This window comes from Arvicanthis niloticus, chromosome 14, assembly GCF_011762505.2.
Source record: "Arvicanthis niloticus isolate mArvNil1 chromosome 14, mArvNil1.pat.X, whole genome shotgun sequence".
Classification (NCBI taxonomy): domain Eukaryota; kingdom Metazoa; phylum Chordata; class Mammalia; order Rodentia; family Muridae; genus Arvicanthis; species Arvicanthis niloticus.
In genome coordinates, this window is record NC_047671.1 from 61,633,506 (window position 1) to 61,657,072 (window position 23,567).

Genomic DNA, 23,567 nt, shown 5'->3' on the forward strand with positions numbered 1-23,567 from the left:
CACTAAGAAGTCCTGAAATAGCCTCTGAGACCCAGCATATTCTCGCACAGACCTACCAGACCTGACCTCAGGAGGTGTTCATCACTTCCGGCTCCAGTCACATCCTCACACACTCGTCGGCCTGTGTAAACATCTATAGCTCCCCACTGCAAGTATTGAGGAATGATTTTTGTTGCACAAAAAGGCTACACAACAGATTTCTCCCTTCCATGGCTCTGCCTCCTGCTAGCACATGTGAGTTGCCTTTTATGAGTTTTAGAACTTCCTGTTAGTCTCCTGTACCTGTCAGAAGCACTTTTTATAATTTACTGATGAATATCTGACATTAGCTTTTACCAAAATCATTCTGTTGAGTAGCCTAAAAACCTTGTTCATAGCTGTAGTATCTTCTGTTACTTCGTTTGTCTGTCCTGGTCTTTTTATCCCCATTACTAAATGGCTATGCAGTGACAGAAAGGGAAATGGGTTAAAGAGATGAGTGTGTTGTTAGCATTTACTGCAATTCCAGAGGACCATCACCTAGGTAACTTGTAATCACCCGTAAAGCCAACTCCAGGGGATCCAGTGACTCTTCTAGCCTCCAAGACCACCCACACACATAAGCACTAATTCAAGAGTAATGTTTCTAAGCGAGCAGAGGTAGCCCTTGATACTTACTTTAATGGTCTTTCCTGATATTCCGTGATCTAAATGCCTTCACTCATTCCAGCCTTTTTGGATTTCTAAGGCTTTGTATGTCACCCTTTAGCTGGCATCCTATATCAGTAGTATTCTACATACATATAAGGGGGCATGTGTGTGCTGTTCCTTTGTTAGACCCTATTCACAAAAGACCAGGCCCATCATACAAGAAGTTCTTTCTATCGAGTGAGGGAAAATGACTAACAGAAGGGGAGGTATTTTCCATCATGAAGGCTTATAATAAAAAGAGAAAGGATCTATTACATAAGCAAAACCATTATTTCATTAGAAACTGTAATTCTGGCTAATAGAAGAGGAAAGAGTGATAATATGTTTTAAGTTATTTACTCTTCAAACAGAGTTACTAACTCTAGATTTTCTAGCCTTTTTGAATATCCCTTTAAAATCTTTTCTTCAATAGCACCATAATAAACATGGCTGGACCTGTTTCATCATCTTTGGCGCCCAGTTCCTCTGTTTGCATGAAAGGCTAGTGATTTGGGGTGCATAGAATGTTGTTCTTCTGTGCACCTTCTGTCAGGCTCCTCAGCCATGAAGCCATTCTTATGGTGGGCTTATTGGGTATTCAAACAAACCACTTATGGTCACCATTGCATAAGCTTTGTCATTCTTTTTGTCCTATAGACCACATTATTCCACTGGGAAGCATGGTGATTAACGGCATTTCAAAACTGACCCAGCTCATCCAGTCTTCAGTGTACTCACTTCCTAATGCACCAACTCTGGCAGACCTAGAGGATGATACTCAAGAAGGTACCGGGTAAAACTTTGCTTTGGGTTAGAAATTATCCCTCTTGTCTCATTTTATAATCCTGAGAACAATAGGAACATGCTGTATAATTAACCCTACGTTCCATTAAACTAACCCTTTTCATCCAGAGCTTCTGGAAGTGAAATAGAAGCAGAAGAAAACAGGAAAATCTCATGAAGGAAATTCCAGGGTCATGTCTGTATCCCATTTTTAATTGTATTACCTGATTTTTGATATCCAATTTTGTGAGTCCTTTATATATTTTGTATATTTAGACATCTGTCAGATGTATGGTTGGTAAAAATCTTTTCCCATTTTATAGGCTGCCTCTGACTGACTGATTATGTCTTTTGCTTTACAAAAGCTTTTCAGTTTCATGGGTCCCGTTCATTGAATGTTGATTTTAGTGCCTGCGCTGTTGGTGTTCTGTTCAGAAAGTTGTCTTTTATGCCAATTTGTTCGACGCAGTTCCCCACTTTCTCTTCTATCAAGATCACTGTGTCTGATTTTATGCTGAGGTTTTTGATCCACTTGGAGCTGAGTTTTGTGCAGGGAGATGAGTATGGCTCCATTTGCATTCTTCTACGTGCAGACATCCGGTTTGACCAGCACCATTTGTTGAAGGTGTTTCTGGGTTTTTGGTTTTGTTTGTTTGTTTGTTTGTTTGTTTAGTTAAAAACAAAAAACCTGGTGCTTATAGATGTGTGAATTTATGTCTGGGTCTATGATTCAATTCCATTGATTAACATGTCTCTTTTAATGCCAATACCATGCAGTTTTTAGTAACTGTTGCTCTATAGTACAACTTGAAATCAGGGATGGTGATACCGTAAGCAGTTCTTTTATTGTTCAGCGTTATTTTAGCTATTCTGGTTTTTTTGGTTTGGTTTGGTTTGATTTGACTTGGTTTTCCTTATAAAGTTGAGGGTTGTTTTTTCAAGGTCTGTAAGGAATTGTGTTAGAATTTTGGTGGGAATTGTATTGAATTTGTAGATTGCTTTTGGTAGGATGACTTTTTTAGTATGTTAATTATACTGATTCATAAGAATAGATCTTTCCGTCTTCTGATATCTTCTTTAATTTCTTTCTTCAAAGACTTAAAGTTTTTATCTTATAAATCTTTCTCTTGCTGGTTTATAGGTACCGCAAGGTATTTTTTATTATTTGAGGCTGTTGTGAAGGCTGTTGCTTCCATGGTTTCTTCCTCACTCCAATTTGTCTTTTTTACATAGGAGAGCTACTAATTTTTTTTTTTTTTTTTAGTTAATTTTGTATCCAGCCACTTTGCTGAAAGTTGTTTACCTGCTGTAGGACTTCCCCAGTGGAATTTTCAGGGTTACTTGTATATATTGTCATATCATCCGCAAATACTAATACTTTGACTTCCTCCTTTCCAATTTGTATTACCCTGATCTCCTTTGGTTGTCTTATTGCTCTAGCTAAAATTCCAAGTACTATATGGAATAGGTGCGGAGAGAGTGGACAGCCTTGTCTTATTTCTGATTTTAGTGGAATTGTTTTGAGTCTGTCTCCATTTAACTTTATATTGGCTATGGGTCTTCTGTAAACTGCCTTTATTATATTTAGGTATATCCCTTGTATCCCTAAGCTCTCCAGGATTTCTCTTGGAGCTGAAGTTATCTCCAGGACATGAAGGGATGTTGCATTTTGTCAAAGACTTTTTCAGCATCTAATGAGATGATCATGTGTTTGAATTTGGATTGGTTTGGTTTTGTGGCAGGATTTTTTTCTGCCCATTGTTTGCAGTGGAGATCAGTAATTGGGCAGTAGAAGAGGAGGTGGAGCTGGGAGTTGGGAGAAAGAAGGAAGGAAGAAGAAGGAGGAGGAGAGGCAAGATGGCAGGAGATGTTACCATTGTGTCTCTAGCAGTTATTCTTATCAAGGTTAGGTAATTGGGTTTACAATTCTAATTGTGTGGGCATCTTGTATCTGCTAATATATAAATACATTGGTTAATCCTTAAGAATTAAGAGTCTCATTTCTACCCAGTATGGGAATTGTTATATCTACCACATGGGGGTGGTGGAGTTGGCACTTGAGCCGTGCTTAGAGCCATAGACTCCACAGAGCTGACTGGCAGAGACAGCAGCCACGCTAATGTCTCGTGGAGCTAGGGCCTCCACTCCTGGGCTGGCGCCTCTGCCATCGTTAGTATGGGAACATAGTGCGGCCAGGGAGCTAGCCAGAGCCGAGCCACACTGCTGATTTTTCAGGTATCTCACACTACATGGTTTGATTTGGTTTTTCTTTCAGTTTGTTTATATGGAGGATTACATTTACTGATTTTCATATGTTAAACCATCCCTCTATCTCTAGAATGAAGCCTACTTTATTATGGTGGATTTGTTTTTCATGTGTTCTTGGATTCTGTTTGCAAGTATTTTATTATTTTTGTATCTATGTTCATAAGGGAAATTGGTCTGTAATTTTCTTTGTTGAGTCTTTATGTGGTTTGGCTTCGGGATAACTGTGGCCTTGTAAAATGAACTGGACATTGTTCCTTCTGTTTCTATTTTGTGGACTAATTTGAGGCGTATTGGCAGTAACTCTCCTTTGAAGGGGTGGTAGAAATGAGCACTAAAACCATCTGGCCCTGAGCTTTTTTGGTTGGGAGACAGATGACTACTTTTTAGGGTTATGGGTCTATTTAAACTGTTATAGGTCTATTTATCTGATTTTGGTTAAAGCAGTATCTATGGAGGAAATTATACATTTATTTTAGATTTTTCAATTTGGTGGAGTGGAGGTTTTTAATGTGTCCTTATGATTATCTGAATTTCCTAGTGTCTGTTGTTCTGTCCCTCTTTTCATTTCTGATTTTATTACTTTGGATATTTTCTCTTTTAGTTAGCTTGGATAATGGTTTGTCAATCTTGTTGATTTTCTCAAAGAACTAACTCTTTGTTTTATTGATTCTTTATATTCTCTTTTGTTACTATTGACTTCAGCCCTCAATTTGATAATTTCTTGCCGTCTACTCCTCTTGGGTGTGCTCATTTCTTTTTAGTTCTGGAGCTTTCAAGTATGTTGTTAGGTTGCTAGTTAACATCTCTTCAATGTTTTCCTCTTAGTGCTGCTTTCCTGTATCCCATCAGTTTGGGTATGTTGTAGATACACTTTCATTCAATTCTATAAAGTCTTTAATTGCTTTGTTTCTGTCTTGACCCATTTTTTTATTCAGTAGTAGTTGCTTAGTTTTCATGCATTTATAAGCTTTGTTTCTCTTTTTTTCTTTTTTTCTTTTTCTTTTTTTTTTTTTTTTTTTTTTTTTTTTTTTTTTTTGTTGATATCCAGCTTTAATCCATGGTTGTCTGGTAGGGTGCAGGGCAATATTGCTGCTTCAGTTCTCTTTATCTATTGAGACTTGTGTCTAAATATGTGTTCAGTTTTGAAGAAAAGTTCCATGTGATGCTGAGAAGACAGCATATTTTGTGTCTGGGTGAAATGTTCTCTAAATATCTGTTAGGTATAGTTGGTTTATATTTAGTTGTTGTCTGGATGACGTCTCTATAGGTGAGAGTTGGGTATTGAAGTCTCTCCACTATCAGCACATGAGGGTCAATGTGTGATTTAAACTGTAGTAGTGGGGTGTTTGTTTGTTTGTTTTGTTTTGTTTTTACATAGAGGTGGGTGCCCTTGTTTTGGGGGCATAGATGCTAAGAATTAAAATGTCATCTTGGTGGAATTTTTGATGAATATTTGTGGGGCGGTGGGCTGTGAAAGGTATCCTGGTTCCCAGTTGAGCTAAGGCTAGAAACCCCAGTGACACAGAAGGGACAGTAAGTGTTTTGCCTGTTCCTGGGCACCACATAGCTACAGCCCCCCCCCTCCCCCCCCCCCATATACACAGCCTTCTTATAGTGGACTGCCTCTTTTCATCAGGATCCGCAGGAGAGCCCTGGAAAAGGTCTTTGCCTATAGAGCTGCCTTCTAATCTCCCATAGAAGGCTTCTCTGTGCTCTCAGCCATGGCCACCACCAAGCGCAAGCCAAGCTCTTTAAAATGGCTACACCACCTTGCTCTTAGATCCATTTACTTGGAATATCTTTTTCCAACCCTTTACCATGATGCAATGTCTCTCTTTGATGTTGAAGTATGTCTCTTGTATGCAGTGGAAGGTTGGGTCCTGTTTTTGTATTCACATTGTTACTATATGTCCTTTTTGTGGGGTTTTAAGCCATTCATACTGGATATCAATGAACAATGGTTGTTAATTCCTGGTATTTTGTTGTTGGGGTATGTGTGTGTGTTTGTACGTGCTTTCCCTTTTGGTTTTGCTATATTTAGAATTAACTATATACACATGAAAACACAGGAAATAATCTCCTTAGTAGGATTTTTTCCCACTTCTTCTGTAGGGCTGGATTTATGTTTATATTTAACTTTATCATAGAATTTATGTTTAAATTTATGTTTAAATTTAACCGTATCATAAAATATCTTGTTTTCTCTATTTATGGTGATTGAAAGTTTTGTTGGGTATAGTAATCTGAGCTGGCATTTGTGGTCTCTTAGAGTCTGCAGCACATCTGTCCAAGCCCTTTTAGCTTTTAGTGTTTTTGTTGAAAGATCAGATGTAACTTTAATAGGTCTGCCTTTATATGTTACGTGATCTTTTTCCTGTGAAGCTTTTAATATTCTCTGTTTTAATTATTGTGTATTTAATTATTGTGTATTAAGGGAACTTTCCTTTCTGGTCCAATCTAGTGTTTTGTATGCTTCATATACGTTTATAGTCATCTCCTTTAAAGGTTAGGAGATTTTTCTCCTGTGATTTTGTTAAAAATATTTTCTGGGCCTTTGAGCTGGTATTCTTCTCCTTCCTTTATTTTATTAGAGGAGTAGGTTTGTTTTTCTTCATAGTTTCCCAAATTTTCTGGATATTTTGTGTAAGGAATTCTTTGTACTTAAATTTTTGTTTGAATGATGTGTCTGTTTCTTCTGTCATACCTTCAATGCCTGAGATTCTTTCTTCTATCTCTTGCATTCTCTTGTACTTGGTGAGTCTATGGTAATAATGATGGCATAACTTTGTAAAATTCTGTAGTTCCTATTTACATCCCTAAATTTTTAATTTTCAGGTTTCCCTCAGTTTGTGTCTTCTTTATTGTTTCTATTCCATTTTCAGGTCTGGAACAGTTTTATTCGTTTCCTTTGATAGTTTGCGATTTTCTGGCTTTCTTTATGGGATTTATTCATTTTCTCTTTAAAGACCTCTATCACCTTCATATAGTTGTTTTTAAGGTCTTTTTCTTTTGCTTCAGCTATGTTGGACCTCCTATGGTAAGGTAGCTGGGCTGTGGTGGTGACATACTTCCCTGGTTATTGTGTTTTTATGTTGGCATCTAGGCATCTGGGTTGGGGGTGATTATACATCTAGGTGCTGACTTCTGGATTTGTCTTGATTGGGTGACAGCTTTGTTTCTTGGTTTCTGTTTCCTCTCTGTTTTCAGAGTATGTGTTGGCTGAGTGGTGCCTCTTATAAATGACCTGTTCAATGTGTTCATGGGGGAATGCTTGCTGGTTTTAAGAGGCTTGGGGAATGGGAGCTCAAGGGGTGATGGTCTGAGGGATTTCCCAGGACTTCTGTCAAGCATTGCCTATTGTTAAGCAAAGGGTATCCACCTGGTTTAGGGGCTGGGACACAGCGATGAGGAGGGAAGGGAAGAGCTGAGCCTAGTGGTTTTTTTTTTTTTTTTTTTTAGATATTTTATTTACACTTCAGATGCCATCCCCTTTCCCCATTCCCCCCCCCTTAGAAAACCCCTATCCCATGCCCCCTTTTCCTTTTTGCATTTATACATTGTTTTAAAATAATGTTAATCATAAGCGTTATAAGTTTGGAATTGTTCAATCAGAGGTGTAACCCACTGACCAACCTAGATATAACAACTATCTTTGACTGGTGGAGATACATGAATATCTGCCTCCCTGTCTCCCCCCTCTTTCTCTCTTTCATCACCTAGCTTCTCCTCTCCTTCTTCTTCTCCTCTTCTTACTCCTTTTCTTCCTCTCAGTACTCCTCCTACACATCACCCTTCCTGTTAAAATGAAACTTTTCTCTCAAAATACAATTAGAGCATAATTATGCCAATTTGTACCAGTGAGGTACAGGATAGTCCTAATACCCAGTCCATCCTTTTGTTGACTAACCAGCACCTCTGTCATCTATCCTAACTAAAACATTTAGTTCTGAACCTGGCTTTAGGATGAATGTCAGCTGACGACCATCCACTCAAATCTTTCCTCTTAAGGTAAATAGCTATAAGTTTTCAACCCCGTCAGAAATCCAGAATGACTGAGTTAACTATAATTGTGGGAAGCACAAAGCATAGCTTCTAAAACTTAGCCAATTTATAGAGACCTCTGAACACCTGAAAAGCCCCTATACTACCGAACGTTGGAGCATCAAATCATCAGCCTTCTGGCCCAGAATCATCTGACAGACCTTGGTGATGCAGGATTATTAAGGACTGATTACTCTGTCTTGGCAGATATAATCAGTCGACTATTCTGCATGTGTGTCCTTTTCTGGACAGTAATTTGTCTGTAGATGGAGAGAGGCAATTCTTGCCTAGTGGCTGTTACCACACAACTGGAGTAACTCCAAGGATGCTCAATTTCTTCTTAGAATCCACGACAGGAAGCTGTCAGGAGCAGACAGGTCTCTAATCAATATGAACATTAATATATAAATATTTGTAGTGTCAGTTCTATGGACTTCTGATGTTTTGAAAACCAACTATCCATGTAAGATAACCTGGACTGTTGTCTGTTCACTCCTCTCAGCTATTTCTAAATAAAATATGGAAAACACCCTAACAATAAACTCAAAGCCATGAATTTGCTATAGTCCCTTAACTCATAGGTTAACCATCCCAAATCAGTTAAAAAAGTTAAAAAAGGGCTGGGTCTAGGCATTGTATTCCTAAATGTTTTATACAGGCACAATGCCCATGAGCATATCAATATTCATCTCATTTTTATATTAATAAGAGGCTCGTACCAATGAAAACCTTAAATTTGAGATCAAAGTAAATTTTGTACCATTTAAGAAATTATAACTTCATCTTGATAATAATTATACAGATTTCTACCAATAGGTTATGGCTATGCAGTAAGTCCTAGCTAATTCCCCCCTGTTCCAACAAAACCACTACTTGTCCCTAGAAAGACAGACCATTATTAACCACATTAGTCCCCAAGCTCAGGGAATAGGGGCGCTGACTCTTCTTTAACTTCTTCAAACTGATTAAGGGCTTTGAGATTTTAGAAGAGGGGTGGGGGGAAGAGTAAGTTGATAAGCCTCTGATGCTGTGTCTTCACTGAATCCAGATGGAATTCCAGGACATCAGAGGTTTGGGCAGGTCTGCTCAGTATGCTTGATGAGTAGATACACCAAGGCTGTGTATTCTGCAATATACAATTCTCAGAACAAGTTTTAGTATCAAGAGAAAAAAAAAATTTCCCACCCCCAGGGGGCTGACATTTTTTTTTAAAGATGTTGGTTCTGAAGACTTTTTTTTTCCCCGCTTGTTAAAATTGGTTGTAGTATTTATGTTTCAGATTTTATCCCCTTAGCCTACTTCTTCCCACCACCCAGAAACCTCCTATCCCATCCCCCTCCTCATGCTTCTATGAGGCAGTGACCGCACCTACCCCCCCTCACTATCCCCTCCCCGCCCTCACATCCCCCCCCCACTGTGTGTTCATTTTTTTTTTTAATGGGACCAAGAAACTCCTCTCCCACCTATGTCCGACAAGGCCATCCTCCCCTACATATACCTCTGGAGTCTTGGGTCCCTCCCTATGTGTTCCCAGGCTGGTGGTTTAGACCCTGGGGGGCTCTGGTTGTTTGGTATTGTTGCTTTCCACCTGGGGTCAATAACCCTGTCTGCTCCTTCAGTCCTCTCACTAAGTTCTCCATTGGGAAACCCCTGATCATATCAGTGGTTAATTGTGAACATTGTCCTCTGAGTGTTTTAGTCTTTGGCTGACCTCTAAGGAGACAGCTATATCATGTTCCTCACATTATGCACTTCCAGCCATCCACAACAGTGTTTAGATTAGGTGGCTGTACATGGGGTGAATACCCAGGTGGAATGGTCTCCTGATGGCCCCTCCTTCAGTTTCTGTCCCATGTTTTGTTTCGCTATTTGCTCCCTTGAGCATTTTTGTTACTCTTTCTAAGTAGAACTGAGGCATCCCCTCTTGGTCTTCCTTCTTCATGAGCTTCATGTGGTCTGTGGGTTGAGTCTTCGCTAATCCAAGCTTTTGGGCTAACATCCGTGGAGATATGTTTGTGTAACTATCTTCTTTTGGGGTTTTTGGAAGATTACTTTCTTGCTTTTTCTAGGTTGTAGTTTCCCTCCTTGTGTTGGAGTTTTCCACCAATTATTCTTTGAAGTGCTGGATTTGTGTTGAGATACTGTGTAAATTTGGATTTGTCATGGAATATTTTGGTTTCTCCATCAATAATGATTGACAGTTTTGCTGGGTATAGTAGTCTGGGCTGGCATTTGTGTTCTCTTAGGGTCTGTATGATATCGGTCCAGGATCTTCTGGCTTTTATGGTCTCTGGTGAGAAGTCTGGTGTAATTCTTATAGGTCTGCCTTTATATGTTACTTTGCCTTTTTCCCTTACTGCTTTTAGTATTTTTTCTTTGTTTTGTACATTTGATGTTTTGACTATTATATGGCAGGAAGTATTTCTTTTCTGGTCTAAACTATTTGGAGTTCTGTAAGCTTCTTGTATATTTATGGACATCTCTTTCTTTAAGTTAGGGAAGTCTTCCTCTATAATTTTGTTGAGGATATTTACTGGTCCTTTTAGTTGGGAGTCTTCCCCCTCATCTATACCTATTATCCTTAGTTTTGGCCTTCTCATTGTGTCTTGGATTTCTTGTATATTTTGGGTTAGTAGCTTTTTGTATTTTGTATTTTCTTTGACAGTTGTGTCAATGTTTTCCATGGTATCTTCTGCACATGAGATTCTCTCTTCCATCTCTTGTATTCTGTTGGTGATACTTGTGTCTATGACTCCTGATCTTTTTAGGTTTTCTATCTCCAGGGTATTGTCCCTTTGTGATTTCTTTACTGTTTCTACTTCCATTTTTAGATCCTGCATGGTTCTGTTTAATTCCTTTTCCCATTTGGTTGCATTTTCTTGCAATTCCTTAAGGGATTTTTGTGTTTCCTCTTTAAGGGTTTCTCTCTGTCTACCAGTGCTCTCCTTAATTTCTTTGAGAGTGTTATTTATGTCTTTCTTAAAGCCCTCTATCATCATCATGAGAAGTGATTTTAATTCTGATTCCTGCTTTTCTGGTGTGATGGGGTGTTCAGGGCTTGCTCTGATGGGGGAGCTGGGTTCTGATGATGCCATGTAACTTTGGTTTCTGTTGCTTACATTCTTGCTCTTGCCTTTTGCCATCTGGTTAACTCTAGTGCTGCCTGTACTTGCTGTCTCTGACTGAAGTCTGTCTTTCTAGTTATCTAGCTTGTGTCTGATCTCCTAGGGGTCCAGATGTCTCTGTGATCTTTTCCAGCTGCACTGATTACAGTGGTACCTCTAGGATGCCTCAGGATATGGTGCCTCCAAGGTAGTAGTCCAGCTAGGTGTCTGCTGTTCTGGGTGCAGTGTCTCCTCTAGAATATCTCAGGATATGTTGTCTGAAGCTCTGAGTTCATTTGTTCTTCTGTGGCTCTGGATTGAGTGGACCTTCCAGTATGTCTCAGGTGGAATCCGGGGTCCACACAACGGCAGACCTGGCAGAGGTCTGATCCAGGCCTCAGATCTGAGAACTAGTTTCTAAGACACTGTCCAAGTTAGAGCACCTGGGATCCCTGCTTCCTCTGGGTTCTTGGAGGTTGGGGACAGAGCTGCCACCCAAGATCTGCTCAGTGCTCTGGCCCAGACTGGAAGGACCCAGTGTTCTGGGCCGGGAGTGACTTCCTGGGTCCTTTTGGTTCCCAGTTACTCTCTGTTTAGGGCAGGCCCTGCTGTCTGCTTACCTAAGATACTGCCTGAGTTCGAGCGCCTGGAATCCCTGCTTCCTCTGGGTTCTTGGATTTTGGGGACAGAGATGCCACCCAAGATCTGCTCAGTGCTCTGGCCGAGCCTAGAGTTTTAATCTCAGTATCTTGGCAGATACAAAAACTCACTCCAGAAATAATGTTGTAAAATTGTTTATGGTAGTAATAGCAGAACTCTGTAAAATATACTAAAAGCTAAGAATTCTATATTTAATATAAGGGGTATGGTAGATGAATTATAGCCTAAAAAGGCAGTATTTCCCAAGGTTTTGGGTGTTCAAGTACAAACTTGAAAACTGTGCTTGTATTGATGGACTAAAACCCTTCAGGGAGTAACTGGAGGCTGATAATGCAGACTTTGAAGACCATGCAAACACTTCAGAGCCTATCTAGATACTTAATTAGCATGGAGAACTCCAGGTTTTTATGTTATGTGACTGGTTGTCATAGTCTTCTCAGTGGGTGTCATGGATATGTGTTCCAGGATAGGTAGAGCCTGGCCTGGAACTGGTTCCACACCTGCCTTTCTCAATTATGAGATTCCCAGGGGTTCTGAACCTGCTTCAGCATTTCCGGTTTCTTCTGTCTAGTGGTATGATCCACTTGCCCCACATACCACCAGACCCACCTTCTGCCTGAGAAATTTTTAAGATAAAGGCCAAAATATTTGTGTCCAAGTAATTTGACTGTCTCAAAGCTCAAGAATATTTATAGAAATGAAAAACATTTAGCACTCGGGAGTACAAGGCTAACAATTTCTGGCATCTAATCAGAGATTACCAGGCAGTAAAATAGTTTTGATGGGGGAAAATAGATTAATTAGAACAAATCCAGAACTGACACACATTTTGGTATTATCATCAGAGGGTGATGCGTTGAATATATATCAATGGGGTGGAACAAATTATGATTCATTTGTTCCCATAGACTACGAAGCAACCACAAGAAGGAATGAGTCAATTATGACTAGGGCTTTTCACAAGGGGTTACTGTGCAGAAATGAAGACTAAGGTTTACATGATGTTCTCTTCTTATACAGTAACCAAGGAAAAGAAAGACACTCCCATCAGCATCCTAACATTCACATTGCTCCTTTATATGTCTCCATTCCAGGAAGTTCAGTGATCTTTCCTTACGCCATCTTCCACCAGATTGTCTGTCAGTTTCTGTTGTTGATAAGGCCTGATCCATCAACGAAACCCAGAGCATTTAGAGCATAGAATTCACCATTTTTCATCTTTGTAAAGTTATATGTATAATGACGTGTCTGAGTTGAGTCTGAACATTCCTGTTGATTTCTGGGTTTACAGGCAGTGAAAACCACCAGCTAGAGAAGCCTCACTTTGACTGCCGCAGTGCGATATTTGAGCTGGATTCATGCAATGGGAATGGAAAAGTTTGTCTCGTCTACAAAAATGGGAAACCCGGTAAAGATCATTTTCAAAGCATGATCCCACGGTATAGATGTGCTCTTCCCTGAACTTGCCTGTCAGCCATCATTGAACAAAAAGCCTCCTGAGATACTTCCAGGTGTCTTCTTTGTGCTAAGACTCAGCCCCTTTGGTCTTCTCTGAGCATCTCCCACTAGGCTAGTTTCTACATTCCGCCTCCTCCTATGAGTCACTGTGACACAGTCAGTAGGACAGATAGCTGAGAAAAGCTTAAAAGAACTAGTCATTCTGTCCATAGGGTCGTACACTAAATAAGCATTCAGGAAACATTACCTTCCTTTTATACTTTTGTATATGGGCCAGTTAGAGCAATAGAAACCTGAATTACTAGACCTTAAGACTCTACATGTGAAGTGGGCTTCACAAGAGAAGTAGGGCCAAATGATAGTTAACTGAGATACTGTGCATAGCTAAACAGAAACTGCCATATGCTCCACAGTAGCAGTTCAGACCTAGGGACTGAATTTAGAGGTAAATACAGTTAACCAATCTTCTTATCTCTTTCTGGTGGTGTGAAAAGGCATAAACATTAGAAATTACCTCTGGAGAGATTGATCCTGGGTAGAGGTATTCTAGCAAAAGACTTAGAGCTTTCTTATGAACAATCATTGGAATTACATATGAGGAGGAGTGAAAGGGGCAGCCAAGCAGAGGGACAAAGGGCTTAAAAGCCATAACTTGAGACAATTTAACTGATTGGTGGTAATGACATTTTCACTTTAATGACATTAAGGTATTTGCCTAAGGAATGAAAAGAGATGGAGTCTGAGTGTCAACCACTTCCTCTCAGGCAGAGCTGGGAAAGCCAAGCAAAAGTCTGGACATGTTGTAGAAGACGAAAGAGTTGTTTAAGACTGTTTAATAGAATGGCAGGATACAAATGAAAATGGGCTGGTGGTTTTGGAAAAGGAAGAGAACGAGGGAAATGTTAGAGCTATCTAGAAAGCTGATGAGCCACAATAGGCTACAGGTAATTCATAAATCGATGTGAGATAGGAACTGGCATAATAGTGCCTGGGATATCTGACCTAGGATAGCCTATCACATAAGCAGGAGTGTAGGGGTGAGGTGCTATAAACCAGTGATTCTCAACCTGTGGGTTGTGACCCCTTTAGTGGCTGAATATTCTCAGGGGTCACTTAAGACCATCAGGAAGCACAAATATTTATATTACCTTTATAACAGTGGCAAAATTACAGTTATAAAGTAGCAACAAAAATAATTTTATGGCTGAGGGTCACCACAACCTGAGTAACTATAATAAAGGGTCACAGCATTAGGACGGTTGAGAACCACTGACTTAGGTTGTTTTTTGGGTTTGTTTTGTTTTTCATAGCACTTTTGATTAAAAGAGCTCTTTTTTAAAAGACTGATCCATTCAAGGTTTCTTCCACCAAAAAAGAAGACAGAGTGTTCAGTCTACACAGAACAGAAGCATCTGCTAAGATAGCCTTAATGAACCGCCATATAGCCAAAGCAAGCAAATAGATCTATGGGATGATCAGTCAGAAATCTATGGGATGATCAGTCAGAAATAAAAGAATGTCAAATAAACAGGTAAAAGCAGCCATAAGAGAGCAGGACTAGAAGCCTAAAAGGAGGGAAGTTTTGTTTTTAAACCCTCTCCGCTATAAATTTTCTCTTAACTATCAATGTATATTGACATTTAAAAGGGAAAATGTATTAAGCTGTCTCTAACTTCTTGTGTTGTTTTAGGATTAGCGCATGACACTGAGATTTGGTTCCTGGACAGAGCATTATACTGGCATTTTCTCACAGATAGCTTTACCGCCTATTACCGCCTGCTCATCACCCACCTGGGCCTGCCCCAGTGGCAATATGCCTTTACCAGCTATGGCATTAGCCCACAGGCCAAGGTAAGGCGAGAACCCTGCCATCTCAGAATCTGATGTCTACCAAAAGTATTCTGTGGAAGTAGTTACCTTCCAAATTTCCCATCTGCTTTAAATAGATCAAGGGGTGGAACCAATTTTCAATAAGCAGGACTAGTAATTCCAGTGTCGGCTAATAGCTTCACATGATTCAGATCTAATTAAATAATTAGGATCAACTGGAGTGTTATTTTTAATTAAAATGTTACTGAGGGTTTGGGCCTAGTCAGTCGTTTTGGGATCAACTGTCTTGGGATCAAGATTGACAAGTCTCAAAATTTCCTCTGCTCCAGGTATACATCCCCATTGCCAGACCTAGTTGTCAGTGTAGTGTGTCTGTCCCTGAGATACTCATTCCATGTAAGGCATGTTTTCTTTGTATATTTTTGCTAATACAAATGTAGCAATTCTGCACTTTTGTTTTTTGCTTCCTGCTCCATTGTGGAGTTCTTTACATATCAGCACCCATAGAGCTGTCTTCTTCTACACATTACAGATCTGGGCATCATTTCAGAGATGCCAGGTTTATACAACCTGCCTTGAAAACAGTTCAGCAGTGGCTAGAACTTTGGACTGGAATGAACTGGTCTGGTTTAAAGAAAAAAACATAGTGATTTCTTGTAGCACTTAATCAGCAGCAAATTTCCCTGTATCTTTACTAGCTGGCCTCATTGTTCTCACTTTTTATAAGAACAGCTTTCGTGTAATGTGGCGTAAACTAGTTTTGATCAAACAAAGGCAAAAATGTGGCAGCCCCTTTCCCCCAATAGCTTTCCGAGCAACTGCAGGTTTAGAGTAGCAGCACACAGCTTCCCATAGGAAAGTTCTGCCCTGGCCTCTGTGGCAACACCTGTAGGAATGGAGCTCCTGGGATACCCATGATGGGCACATCCGCTCTGATGGCAAGCAGGAGGACAGTGTCCTTGGGCTCACTAGTTCTAAGGTGCCCATAAGTGTACTTGGCTCCTTAGTTCTCATAGTACATTTATTTTGGAGGCCTTAAAAAGCACCATACGTACTTACCAATGGTTGATGGCGTCTCTCACCACTTACTGTTCAAGTGCTCATAGATTTTCAAGGCAGTTTTTCATAAAAATGTATATAAATTGAATATTATTACATCACTGGAATGTACCAGAAATGTAATGGACCAGAAATACTTTAGATTTTATAGCTTTTTCAATTTTGAAATAATCACATATACTTTGCTAGTTGACACTGAGAAAAAGCTGTGGGTTAGTGATGGTCAGTTTGTAATGTCCGTGCTGTGTTGCCTGCTCTCTCCCATTTCTCCTTCCAACTGTGACTCTCCCACTTGTGCCTTACAGCAATGGTTCAGTATGTACAAACCCATCACCTACAACACAAGCCTGCTCGCAGAAGAGCCCGACACCTTTGTGAACAAGCTGGACCCCAGCAAAGTGTTCAAGAGCAAGAACAAGATTTTAATTCCAAAAAAGAAAGGGCCTGTGCAGCCTGCCAGTAGCCAAAAAGGACCTGGGCCGTTAGCTCCTCCGACCTCTAAGCCTTCAACAGGTTCTGGAAACCCTGTCCGAAAATGAGCCTTCTATCACCTCACATCAGTAATATCCAGGCACAGATGGCCCTGTGGCAGCCCCACCCTCAAACAGGTGTTGGCATTCTCCTGAGTGACCAAAGCCTTAGGCCTTTGCTCCCACTGTCATTAGCCAGGAGCTGGGACAATCACACTGAATTCTCCCCAGGAGTTCCTTTCTCTGTAGGTTGTGCCAGCTTCATCTCCAAAAACCAACCAAGAGTTTCAGATGTACCTAGAGCTTTCTTATGTCTGTACCCAATCCTTAACTTCTTAGCAGTAATTAGAGAGGTCACCTTCCCATGGTTTTTGACACATGAAGCGTCAATAATGACTAGTCATGTGACCATCTCAGTTATGAAAATCTCACACCTTCAATTGCATTAGCTACACTTCAGGTATGCACCTGATAGTAGATTTCATATTGGACAGCACGGAAAGGGGAACATTTCTGTCATAGAAGTGTTTTGGACAACATTGCATGTGCATACTTTTATACTGTTCTTCAGATACAATAATGTTAATGCCTTAGCTTCATGTTTTGAGAAAACACTTTCAAAGACACAGTCTTGTGTTCTTTACAACCTATACCACAAGCACATCTCACTTGAGTCAAATTTCTATAAAATACCATGTTCCTGATCAGTTTGCTATGAGGACGTTTGTTTCCAGCTTTGCATCTATGTTTATACATTTGCCAAATCATCTTTAAAAGAGATCAACCCCTTCTGTATTTTATCTGTTAACTCTCGGGGTATCATTTGCAAATAAAGCCAGTCTGTTAAGAATTTCCTGTGTTTCTGCTTATTCACAGCTGGGTACTGTCTCTCCCAACTGGCTGAAGTCTGAGCAGTAGTCTCCCTAGGTCAGTGTGTGGTCCCAAGAGGCCTTTGTAAGTAGGTGTCCTATTCAGAAGGCATTTTCCCATAGAAACTTGATGGTATTAGACACTGAGCCATCCCACAGGTTTATCATGTGTCATATATTAGGCTTATAACAATTTCTGTAAAGAAAGACATTTCTCTGATTTTCAGTTAATATCTGTTCCTACCTCTGCACTCCTGGCAATGGGCAGGAGTTTTTGATGGCTGTAAGTTTTGTAATGATACCTCAGAGGTAGAATAAAGAGTTCTGAAGAGGGACAGACTGCACACTCCCTTTCTAATTGGCCAACCTACTCTTTACTTTTCTGCCATGGTGGTTGTCTGGGCTTCTCTTCCCTAGTGTGTGATGGGAGTTGAGAAGTCCCTGTCATTTTCTACCTGCACTTCAACACCACGTTGAATGTTTAGTGAACATTTCAAATTCTTGTTTGGGGGGCTGGAAGGATGATGGCTCAGCAGTTCGGTGCATGGACTACTCATGCAGAGGACCGGAGTTCCTGTGGCAGCACCCATGTGAAGCAGCTCCAGGAGGCCCCAGGTGCTGTCTGGCTTCCACAGGGACCTATGCACACATATAAAGAAGGAAATAAAATGATTTGAAAAACTGTTGTTCGCTGCTGTTGTTCACTGTTATGATACTCAGGAAGGTGGCACGGTCTTCAGTCTTTCCATACCTCAGGGACTCTAAGAAGAGTTGGTTGTCAAGGATTATGGCAGACTCTGGCTGGCTGTGTCCACATTTTTTTTAGTAGTTTAGATAATGAAATGTAAGTGTTCCAGTGCATTTGGGAGCATGAAGACCTTCATGCTAGCAATGCATTCTGTCTATAATAACCCAAGCTGTCCTCAACTTTACAGTTGTTCCGCCTGCATTTTCCCAATGCTGGAATCCAAATGTACTACCATGCCTGGCCAGGTCTAATGAAAAATGTTTAAAACAGCATCACTCTTTACATTTTTCAGCTTCAAAATCTGGTAACCGGTGTGGCTTTAAAAATATATATATTTTATTTTAATCATGTGACTATGTTAGATCATCCCTAACTTTGGAGATAATTTGAACCTTAATTATTTTATTACACTTGAGCACCTAAAACTCTGCAACAATTCAAGGGAACTCCAGCAGCACCAGACCATCATCTGACTGCTTTTTTAAAGTTAGGAGGGTTTTTTTTACCTCCATGTAGTGGGAATCCTGTGGCTGGTATTTGTGGAACACGTGAACACCTGAGTTTGATAGGAGCAGTGAACACACACGCAATCTTCTCTGCTCATGTGTGTATTCATTTATCTCGCCATACTTCATTTAGAGAACATACAAGGCCAGAATTAAGCAGAGCAATCAAACAGGATGGCCTCCTGTATAGGTGGCCCCGTGTGATTGCATAAGCCACTCACCCAGGGAACTGGCTCTTCTAAGAGAAAAGGGGCATTTCTAACAAATTCCTAACAAGACCAAAGCAGGATGAGTTAAATGGGAGAAAGCACTATGGGATTGCTGTTTTTAACAATGCAATTTAAATGCTAGTGTGCTGTACAAGAGATTCAGCTACCTGGAAAAGGGTACTTAGTAGCATTACGAAAGGGGAATAAACAGAACACCTCATGATGTACTGATGTGGCTGGTACGATGCACAAAGTACCATGTCATACTGCTTGTCCAGAGGTAGCCAGGCCAAAGACAAGGGTCCAGCCAGCATGCACACGCTAGCCTCTGGAATCTAATGCTTAAGGCTGTGATCTCTAGACTTAGACATGTGCATCAAAATCATTGGTATCATGTGGGGATAAGATGCTTGGATTCCGTTCTGATCTGCAAAATCAGAATTTCCAAGAAAAATTCCACGTATCAGGGTTTTCTCTTCTTATTTTAAGACAAGGTCTCACTATATAGCTTAGGCTGACCTACAGCTCACTATAGCCTCCTGACACACATACACACCCTGTCACTAATGTTTTAATTACACATATACAGTATCATGCCCAACATTGGATTTTTAGTCAATTTAACAGTAATTCTGAGTCTGGAACTTTCTGCTTAAGGTCTAAGTGGTTTGACTTTCATTTCATGGAAATTGCAAAATTTCTTTGTAATTGAGTAAAGCACATACAACTTTTTTTTCACTTCTTGAACGATGCATTTTCCTAAACACTTTTGGAGACTATTAAATGTTTACAGGTATAAATACAACAATATAATTAATCTGCTGTGTCTGTCGCAGTTTCAACGGTTACCATCACATAGCAAGTGTTTTAGCTGTACCCTGCTTCTCCAGTTTTTGTCTTTTAAATAATTGTAACCTGTTAGATTTGTTTTTGTTTTTCTATTGGATATTTTATTTACATTTCAAATGTTATCCCCTTTCCCAGTTTCCCCTCTTGAAATCCCCTATCCCATCCCCCCCCCTGCTTCTATGAGGGTGCTCACCCACCCACTCACCCACTCACCCACTTACCCATTCACTCCTGCCTCCCCGCCCTCGAATTCACCTACACTGGGGCATTGAGCCTTCATAGGACCAAGGGCCTCTCCTCCCCTTGATGCCCAACAGGGCCATCCTCTGCTACATATGCAGCTGGAGCCATGGGTCCCTTCATGTGTACTCTTTGATTGGTGGTTTAGTCCCTGGGAGCTCTTGGGGGTCTGGTTGGTCAATATTGTTGTTCTTCCTATGGGGTTGCAAACCCTTCGGTCATTTACCTAACTCCTCCATTGGGGTCCAATAGTTGGCTGTGAGCATCTATATCTGTATTTGTCAGGCTCTGGGAGAGCCTCTCAAGAGACAGATATATCAGGCTCCTATCAGCAAGTGCTTCTCGGCATCAGCAGTAGTGTCTGAGTTTGGCAGCTGCATATGGGCTGGATCCCCAAGTGGGGCAGTCTCTGGATGGCCTTTCCTTCAGTCTCTGCTATATTCTTTGTCCCTGTATTTCCTTTAGACAGGAGCAATTCTGGATTTAAAATTTGGAGATGAGTGGGTGGCCCCATCCCTCAACCAGGGGCCTTGCCTAACCTCTGGATATGGTCTCTACAGGTTCTCCCCTTTATTAGGTATTTCAGCTATTAATATCATTATCAGTCATTAACATCATCCTTGTTGGGTCCTGGGAGCCTCTTGCTTTCCTGGCATCTGGGCCTTTCTGGTGGCTACCCCCAGTTTCCCATCATCCATTGCTACACACCTTTGTTCAGTTTCCTGACCCTCTATCATCCCCGTCTCCTCCCATACCTGATCCTGCCCCCCTTTTTTCCCTTTCCCTCTTCTCTTCCTCCAAAGCCCCTCCCACCCTCTATCTCCTGAATTTTGCTCCCCTTTCTAAGAAGGACGAAGCATCCACACTTAGTTTTTAAGCCATACTTCTTGCCTTGGGTTTTAACAATTGCCCTGGCAGTAATAATGCATGTTCTTTTCTCTGTTCACTGCAGTAGTTATTCACATGGGGTTTCTGGTAGCATTATTTGTGCTATGTACTTGCGACCCTTCACTACAGCCGAATGGACTACAGGTAGGTAGCAAACCATTTTGGCTGTGTTCTTACCTTTAGAATATGTTGATAAATTCCCTTCTCTGGCTTTAGTCACTCCAACAAGATCCTGTCTTCCCAGATGTATTAGTTGCCATCCTTTTGCTACACTAAAATACCATAACCAAAAAACAGCATATAAAAGAGAGTAGTTTTTGCTTATATTTCCAAAGGGAGACTCCACAGTGGCAGGAGGGGCATTGCAGCAGGCAGCCAGAACAGGAAGCTGAGAGGTCATCTCTCCAACTGCAAACATGATGCAGAGAGAACTGGAAGCATGAGGGGGCTATCACTCTCCAAGCCCACCCCTAGTAATGTGCTTCCCCCATCAAGGCCACACATAACATTGTATGGCCTCCCCAGAAAGAACCACCAGTCAGGGACCAAGTGTTCATATAGAGAACACTGGCCACACATTCTCTTGTAAACCCACATAGCCTCCATTACGGAGTTGTGACTGCTAAATGAGTTAGTGCATACAGTTAGTTACTTTTCCTGTCCTTCCTTTATAATGTGACCCCGCGGTTGCTAATTATGGATTTCCTGATAGCAGTTCTGCTCTCTTAAGCCATTTATTCTTTGCTTCCAAGACATCAGTCTGGTTTTCACTTGTGCCTTTATACCTGTAGGCTCCCCCCACCCCCAGGGTTTAGCTCTAGTCTGCCTCTACCCAGAGCTCAGTGAAGCCCCAATGCCCCTGGATTTGGTGAAATGTTTTTTTGTGCTATTCCAGAAAGCCATCCTAATCATATGGACTCCCATGAACCATTAATACATAAAATGTAAAGTTGGTTATACATAATTCTCTATTGAGCCAAATAAATATGTCATATTTGAGGGCAATAAATAAGAATGAATGAGTGAAGTTGTGAAAATGCTTAACTTTAGAAATTGAGAAGACAATTGCCTTATTTTAGAGTCTGGCTATCCTTCATTCATCTTATGGACTGTGTTATAAAACCGTCATAATGAAATAGGTTACACATGAAGCCACGAATGCTGCTGGTCTTTTCTGCACCACATATTCTGTACCCAGAAGTCTACCTAACTAGGTATCCACCAATAGCTGTCTTGATAAGGCTCTAAAAGAACAAAAAGTAACTCGTGAGACATGCTGGGATGTGCCACTTCTTATCCTGTGTCTAGGAAAAGTTCTTCAACTTCATTGATGCAGTTTCTTCAGACGTAAAATGAAAATTTATGGGAGAGCTGTAAAACTATTAAATAATGCAAATCGAGTGCACACATGGAGATGCTTTCAATAAGCAACAGCTTTTAAAATAGCATTCAGAAAGTCCATTTTCTCCTCATGCATTACCTAACCAACAGAACCAATTGCTCTACCAGATGATTTTTTTTTGACAAAATTGATTATCTAGTTTAACACATATCTTTACTGTCTATTTTAAAGCCATTAGCTTTCATTTAAAATTGCAAAGACATTTCATTCCTGAAGCAATTTGGTACTTTTGTGGTCGTTATCTCTCTGATAAAATGATTTCTAATCAAAACTAGAAATAGTTAAAGAATGGTGGCTAACTGAAATTTAATTGGACAACAGCCTCCCACAGCTTCTGTTATGCCTCCTGAGGAGAAGGATCATGGCTCTCGCTTTCCCAACTGCTCACCCAGCCCTAGCACCCGTTACCTCCAAACCTGGCCCTTAGTGCATAGACTGTTGTGCTGTATTTTTAGGACTGCCATAACACAACACGTAACAACAAACTTGATGGCTTAATACACATAAATTTACCCTTGTGTACTTCTGCAGGCCAGAAGCTCAGTATCAGTTTTATAGGGCCAATATCCAGTACTGGGGCTGTACTTGGGAGGCTGTCCTGGAGAATCTGTCCCTGTTTCCTCCAGCAGTCCTTGCTGCTTTCGTTTCATCTTCTTTGTTCCTCAAATGTCTTCTGGTTGTCCTTCATAAGGACACTTACGATTGGATTTGAGGCATGCCAGACACTCCAGGATGATCTGCCCACACCTGCAAAGGATACTTAAAAAGGAATTGAAGGTTTCAGAGATTAAAACCTGAGGCCCCAGAGATGCTGAGTCAATGTATTACAGTAGTGTTTGCTACTTCACCATTTCAAGGGACTGTGGATATAAATTATTGTCTTGGGAGCCATAAATGATCTAGAAGCCACTAAGAGCTGGGAAACTAAGCTGCTACTTGTACCCCTGCTCATCCTCCCTGTGGTGTGTTCAACAGTGAACTTGGAAGAAAGTAAAACCTAGGTCTTCAGCCTTCCCAGGTCCTATGCATCCACATTCTCCTTCACCCCCAAGTCCCTTTGAGTAACTTACTTTTAAAACAAAAAATAAATCCTTAAGGTTCTGGGGGAAAAAAGCAGGTGTCTTTGACAAAACCTTTGCCTTTCATCACTTCCCAGCACTTATAGAGGCACAAGAGCGTGTCCGTGGTGATGACCTAAAAGATTGGCAGTGCCATTGTGCACAGGTAAGGTGCCATGCTCTTTAACATGTACAAAGGTCTTATAGAGAAATTTAATGTCATAAGTTAAAAATTGCTAATACAAGGCTTAGGCTGCTTTACAGAGGACTAGAGTTCAGTTCCTAGCACGTATCAGGCAGCTCATAGCCAACTCAACCTTCTATTTCTATTCCAGGGATCTTATGCCTCTTCTGGTTTCTGAACACACGCGTGCACGCGCACACGCAAACACACACACCACAACTTCAGCTTGATACCTAGGTCACACCAGGACAACTAGCCCTCAGAGACAGTTG

The 23,567-nt window shown here is 40.7% G+C and overlaps 1 protein-coding gene across 1 annotated transcript in view; it reads left to right on the top strand.

The window, feature by feature from the left end:
- Positions 1-17,192, top strand: part of Tpgs2 (tubulin polyglutamylase complex subunit 2) — a 37,116-nt gene extending 19,924 nt beyond the window's left edge. Inside the window, exons 4-7 of the mRNA XM_034517967.2 lie at positions 1,327-1,455; positions 12,817-12,933; positions 14,674-14,834; positions 16,178-17,192. Of these exons, the coding sequence (XP_034373858.1) occupies positions 1,327-1,455; positions 12,817-12,933; positions 14,674-14,834; positions 16,178-16,411 (641 nt within the window). The 3' untranslated portion in view covers positions 16,412-17,192. The remainder of the gene's footprint in view (positions 1-1,326; positions 1,456-12,816; positions 12,934-14,673; positions 14,835-16,177) is intronic.
- The last annotated feature ends 6,375 nt before the right edge of the window (positions 17,193-23,567 follow it).